The sequence below is a fragment of the Muscardinus avellanarius genome (assembly GCF_963383645.1).
Source record: "Muscardinus avellanarius genome assembly, chromosome: 5".
Taxonomy (NCBI): Eukaryota; Metazoa; Chordata; class Mammalia; order Rodentia; family Gliridae; genus Muscardinus; species Muscardinus avellanarius.
The window spans coordinates 105,328,071-105,334,464 of record NC_137790.1 but is presented as its reverse complement, the minus strand read 5'-3'; the positions used below and the strand labels follow the sequence as shown (position 1 = coordinate 105,334,464).

Genomic DNA, 6,394 nt, shown 5'->3' with positions numbered 1-6,394 from the left:
TTCTTTGATTTCTCTTACTTTATAGATAACTGCAATTTCTTAGAAAAGCACTTTATTTTCCTCAAATAACAGAACCTTTCCAAATTTTTTTTGTATTCAAATAGAAATAAATTTAGTAAGCTTCATCTGTCTTTAAGCAAGACAATTATTAGCAATAGTTTGACTAATATTTCACAATTTTTAGTCAAGCAGTGATTTGACTTGTCTTTTTAATCTTCTCTGATCAAAACATATCCTTTTCTCCTTTCAGACCACTGCTGGAATTCAGTAAATTCTCCTTTTTTTAGTTCCAGAATGTTTTTCATTTTGAGTTCAGTGGAAGGTCACTGTTCCTCACGAGCCTCCCGCTTCTTTTTATTTTGTATGGTGGTCTGTCATTTCTTGGTGATTTTGATGTGGTTCATCCTTGAGAACCACAGGAATTCTACCCAGAGCTCATTTATCTACTAGGAAATAAAGAGCCTGCTGGTGTTCATCTGCCTTCTCCTTCTGAGTCACAATCCCAGCCCTATTTTATTTTATTTTATTTTATTTTATTTTATTTTATTTTATTTTTGAAACAGGGTTTCCCTCAGTTACTTGAGGGCCTCACTATGTTGCTGAGGCTGACCTCAAACCTGTGATCCTCCTGTCTCAACCTCCCAAGGACTGGGATTATAGGCATGTACCACCAAGCCTGGCTGGAAGGAAATCTTTAATGAAGTAAATCCTCAGCTTGTGACTCTGTGTTAAAGTCACAGTAAAGTTTTATGATTTTGGGAGTCCATTTTGGTGTGTATGATGGGGAAAGTGGAACCCAGTCTGCCTTCCATCTCTCCATTCATTTACTCATTCAGTCTTAGAAGGTTCATTACTTAAATGTTCAGACATTTCTCTTTTATTTCTTGTTTTAGGGTGCGGGTGGGTTTGGGAGATTGAACCCAAGAGTATGCTACATCAGAGTTATACACTCAGCTTTTTAAGAAAATTTAATTAAAAATAATTTTGAGCTGGGCGTGGTGGCACATGCTTGTAATCCCAGCATTCTGGAGGCTGAGGCCGGAGGATTACGTTTCGCGGATAGCCTCAGCTACTACTTAGTGAGGCCCTCTGCAACTTAGTGAGACTCTGTTTCAAAATAAAGAATAAAAAATAGGATAGGGGGTGTAGCTCAGAGGTCGAATGCCCCTGGGTTCTATCCCTAGACTTGAAAAAAAAAATATATATATATATATATATGTATGTAGTACTTGGGATTGAATCCAGGGTGCTTCTACCTCTGAGGTACATTCCTAGCCCTTTTCATTTTTTGTTTTGAAATAGGGTTGTTGAGAATCTCATTAAGTTGCTGAGAATGTCCTGTGACCCTTCTTTCTCAGCCTCCCACATACTGGGATTACAGGTATTGTAATCCAGCGCAGTGCCACCACGCTTATTTTTCATTTTGAATTAGGGTTTTGCTAACTTGCTGTGGGTCTCATTAACTGAGGCTAGCCTCCAACCTGTGATCCTATCTCAGTCTCCCAAATACTGGGATTCTAGGCCTGCACCACCATGCCCAGCTGTTTTCCCTTTTGCCCATGAATTATAAAACAAACAAACAAACAAACAAACAAAAACTCACAGAATCTCTAAGGCACTCAAAACCCACTGATAACTGCTTTTGGAATATGGAGACTGATTATTTTCCTATTTGAAGATAACTCTGTTTTATTATTTTGTTAAGAAATTGAGGAAGAATTAAATGAACTTTGAGTCAATTTCCTGTCTTGTTCTATAAAATCTAAACCAAATCCAGAAGTCATTTGGTTTCATGAGATGTGCGCAATGCTTTGTGTGTGTGTGTGTGTGTGTGTGTGTGTGTGTGTGTGTGTGTGTGTATACAAATACAGATCAACAGAAGAACATGAACCTTAATTTGAACTGTAAACTGTTTGGAAACTAGTTGTTTATGGGAAAGATTGGTTGTGTGGAATCAAATCTGTTGTTTGGGAATTAAATCATTTTTTTCCTTCCACAATTCAACTTTGCACTCTCTGTCTTTGTCGTGTCAATAAGCGTGGGTGCTCAGAAGCCCTCGCTAGGGTCCTGTTTGCATACTCTGGCGGGTCCAGGGATTTGTACTTGGATTGCGTGTTGCCACAGAGAATGAATCTACAGCATCTCTCTGTGCCTGAAGTAGTCTAGAAGAGGGTTTCCGTCATCTGTCCACATAAAGATAGAGGCTTTTCTCCGTGCTTCACTGAAAGCAATTCTCCTGGGATGCCAGATTTGGAATCTAGGATTGGAGGAAGAGAAGGAAAAAGACTTTTTACGTCTGAGGTTTTCAAAGCCTTGAGCTGGAGAGGGAAGATTCAAACATGTGATCATTCATGGCAGAAGGAAAGCACATCTCTTGAATCTTCTATAGAAGTGTTGCAGAGGGGGTGTGATGGTGCTCTTTAAGAAAAAGGAAGCCTTGCTGGGTATGGTGGTGCAACTTGTAATCTTAGCACTCGGGAGGCTGAGAAAGGAGGCTCGCAGGTTAGAGGGTAGCTTCAGCAAGAGTCTCGGCAACCTAGTGAAATCCTGTTTTAAAATAAGAAATAAGAAGCTCTGGGGGGTGTAGCTTATAGGTAGAATGAATACCCTGGGGCTCAGTCCCGAGTATCACAAGGAAAAAAAATAAGAGAAAGAATTAAAGAAACAGAGAGAAGTATTAATATCTAAGACATTAGCCTCTTAGATAATCTATATAAATTTAACTGGCTGAACACAGTGGCACATGACACTCAGTTGCTCAGGAGGCTGAGACAGGATAACAAGTTTGAAGGCAAACTCAGCAATTTAGCGAGGCCCTGTCTCTAAATAAATAAATAAAATAAAGAAAGAAAGAAAGAAAGAAAGAAAGAAAGAAGGCTGAGTATTTAGCTCAGTGGTAAAGCACCCCTGAGTTCAGTTCTCAGTAACACAAAACAAAACAAAAATATTCCTTAATTGTGTAGAGAGTTCACTATTACTGGAGTGAATTTGGGCTATTAGAAAACCAATCTGGGCAGTTCAAGCCCCCAAACCCTGATTCTTCTGTTACTTGGGATCTGTACTTGTTTGTGTTAGGAATCACATCTATTTATGTATATCTATACACTGCGTGTGTGTGTGTGTGTGTGTGTGTGTGTGTGTGTGTGTGTGTGTGGTGGGGGAAGGGCAGGCTTTTTCTGTTGTCAACAAAAACCTATATTAGAAACTGCACCAATGCAATGAGATACTTTCAGGTCTTTCAAAATGGGTAAGACTTGAATATTTTATTCAGTTTAGAGCTAATGTACTAATGCTGTTATATTTGAGTGCTACGTTACAGAAAATAACACTTTTTTCTGTGGGCAGAAAAATCGGTAAGTTCTGTCATTTTCTGTAAGTTCAAAAATCACTTGATTTGAATAGAAATTAGAATGAATTTGCTGATGGCATTTTGGCTGTCATTTGAGTGTTCCATCATGATGACTAGTTTTACATCAATCAACCTTATTTTTTATACTTTTCTTGGTGCATTATAATCTCACATCATAACGCAGCTCATGGTGATGGTAACATGCATGCACGCAGCACTTGGCGGGCTTTCTCCCTGCTCCCTCCCCTCTTCCCACCAGAACCATAAGAGATACTGAGGTTGGCACAGGTGTTCTCACATATGTTCATAATGTCAGAGGAAGTGATTCCTTTACTGATTCTCCCCCTCTCTCCCCCATTCCTCTAGACCACTCCCTGGTTCCACTGGGGTTTTTCTTCCATTCTCTGAAGCCCTTCTGCTATTACTCTCCACTTCTGCATATGAGAAAACATATCACCCTTCCATTTCTGTGACTGGCTAATCTCACTTAGCATAATATTCTCTGGGTCCATCCATTTTCCTGCAAATTACACTTTATTCTTCTTGATTGCCGAGTAGAATTCTATTGTGTTTCTCTCCCATAATTTTGTAATCTATTCATCTGTCGTGTGTGCATCTGTCAACCTTAATGTGCCATCCCAACTTAAATTTTAATTAAAATTTCTGTACTGTTTATAGTTGTGAGAAATCAGATACTTTCTCCAAAAGAAGTGATGGAGTTACTTTAAATCTATATATGCTCTTCCCTGCTTTTGTTTTATTACTTTGCTGAGGAAGAAGTCAAGAACTAAATGAGATAGCAGCTGTTTCTTACTTTAATTTATCAAATCTAAACCTAATTTGAAACCTAAAATTGATTAGTGCAAGACCATGAAGTACTATCACTGTGAGTGACCACAACCAGCATCATCAGCATCAAATCCTTGAACAGCAAGCTAGGCGTGGTGACCACACTTGCAACCCCAGTACTTGGGGGGCTGAGACAAGAGGATTGCAGGTTTGAGGTCAACCTCAGCAACTTAGCAAGGCCTTCAGCAACTTTGTGAGACCCTGCTTCAAAATTAAAAAATAAATTTGGGCTGGGTTTTTAGCTCAGAGGTAGAATGTCCCGGCGTTCAGCCCCTAGTACCACATTAAAAAAGGCCCTTGAATAGGTGAGTTATTTTACTCCAAGGGCCCTTCATTGGCTTGCTGGGATATTATGGAACCACTGGAAACTGCATAGCTCCTCCAGGTCTTGATAATGTCAGTGGACGAGCTGAAGGGAGAGAGTGGAACACTGTGGGTACCATCTTGCTTCCCATTCTTAAGTAGCTCAGGTCAGTCTTTAGTGAGCATGCAGAGAGCACATGCTGTAGGCCTTCTACTGAGCTAAACACTGAGTTTACAGACATAAGACCTGACCTCAGCCTTCAAGGAACGCAGAAGCTGGAGTGGGAAATAGTAAAGAGATAATTATAATATGATTAGGTAAGTATAATAAGAGTCTTAAAACTTACAGATACAAAACTATGATATACGAGTGAATTCTCTGGGGTCTTAGATGATTTACGGTGGTTTTGACATGGGACTGCTTCCGTCGGCACTCTGGAGGGGTGGAGGTGCGTGTGGAGGTCCTGCTCATGTCTCTGCCTGTCTTCCAGCTCTCTGTGCCATCGTGGCCACCATCTGGTTCCCGGTGTGCGCCCACCGTGAGACCACCATCGTGAGCTTCGGCTACTCACTGTACGCGGGCTGGATCGGCGCGGTGCTGTGCCTCGTGGGTGGCTGTGTCATCGTCTGCTGCTCTGGAGACGCCCAGGCGTTCGGTGAAAACCGCTTCTACTACTCCTCGGGCTCCAGCTCCCCGACTCATGCCAAGAGTGCCCATGTGTAAGGGCTGCCGGGCTGCCGAGGCCACTGTGCCAGACACGAAGCCGGAGGTCTAGAGAACACCCTGCCTGGCCTCCGCCGGCTTAACACCATGTCTGCCCACACCTCTGGTTGCCTTACGAGGTCTCTAGCTCACATAAGGCCCACATCTTTCTCCTGGCCTCGCCCACTGTTAGCTTTTTCTTGGGCATCCCTTTCTTGTTTATTAAAAAAAAAAAAAGTTGTGGTTTTTTTTTTTTTTTTTTTTTTTTTTTTTGCTTCTCTCTAAATTTTAAATGTCTTCCAAACATGGCCATTGGGTGTGGGTGGGGAGAGAAATAAAAGACACTTTTCAAACTGTTACAAAAGACAATGGAGCCTCATAAAGATGCCTCTGTTTCCTGCTCCTCTTCAGTTACAAGGTCATTTACTTATAAGAGATAGAAAAAGATAGAATCGGGGACATGGGTGGGGAGGGAGGGAAATTGTGGAGCTTTCTCTCCATGGGAAAGTTTTCCTTTTATAAGTTGAGGGCAAGGGGTGGGGATATTTTTTAGTTTGTGATTTTACATTTATCTGTACATACTTTTTCAAGATTGATTGTTTTTATAACCATGGTTTTCCTGAAATTCTTGAGTCATCAACATGAAGGAAATTAACCTAATAGATTTTAATCAAGCAATAAATAACAGTACACGTGAGTATAACTCTAACTGGCAGGCCACGAAACAGTTCTGATTTCCAGGTTTGTATGAGGTAGTTTTCAATCTGACACTTGTGTATGCTTCAAATTAACACATTTAAAAGCTTCCTCCCCTCCCTCTTTTCATTCTGTTGGCTATCTTGATGTGATGTCATTTAACATACACTGTACTGTTGAGTTTGGCTTTATGGGTGTACATGCTGATGTTTTATCAGTAGTTGAGATGCCAGTCTCCAAATGTGGATGGTGCATTTTGTTCTTGAAGTGAAATCTGTGCAATAAAATAACAAGCTCTCTGCAAAACTGGCCTTTAATCTTCTGTTATATCCAGAGGTATCATCTACTACTTAAAAAAAAGAAACTCGTTAATCTCTACCGGTAACTTATAGGGAACCTGGTCAAACCAAGAAAAAGTCATTGCACTTCCCTGAGTTAGGATAATAATAGTCTATATTTTTATCTGAAAAATATATTTTATTTACTGTATTGTG

General features: G+C 40.5%; 1 protein-coding gene across 1 annotated transcript in view; it reads left to right on the top strand.

Annotated features, from left to right (window-relative positions):
• The window catches only part of CLDN11 (claudin 11), a gene marked incomplete at both ends in the record, with an annotated part of 17,087 nt that extends 11,862 nt beyond the window's left edge, over positions 1-5,225 (top strand). Inside the window, one exon of the mRNA XM_080696740.1 lies at positions 4,993-5,225. Coding sequence (XP_080552866.1) covers positions 4,993-5,225 — 233 coding nt within the window. The remainder of the gene's footprint in view (positions 1-4,992) is intronic.
• Between the last annotated feature and the right edge of the window lie 1,169 nt (positions 5,226-6,394).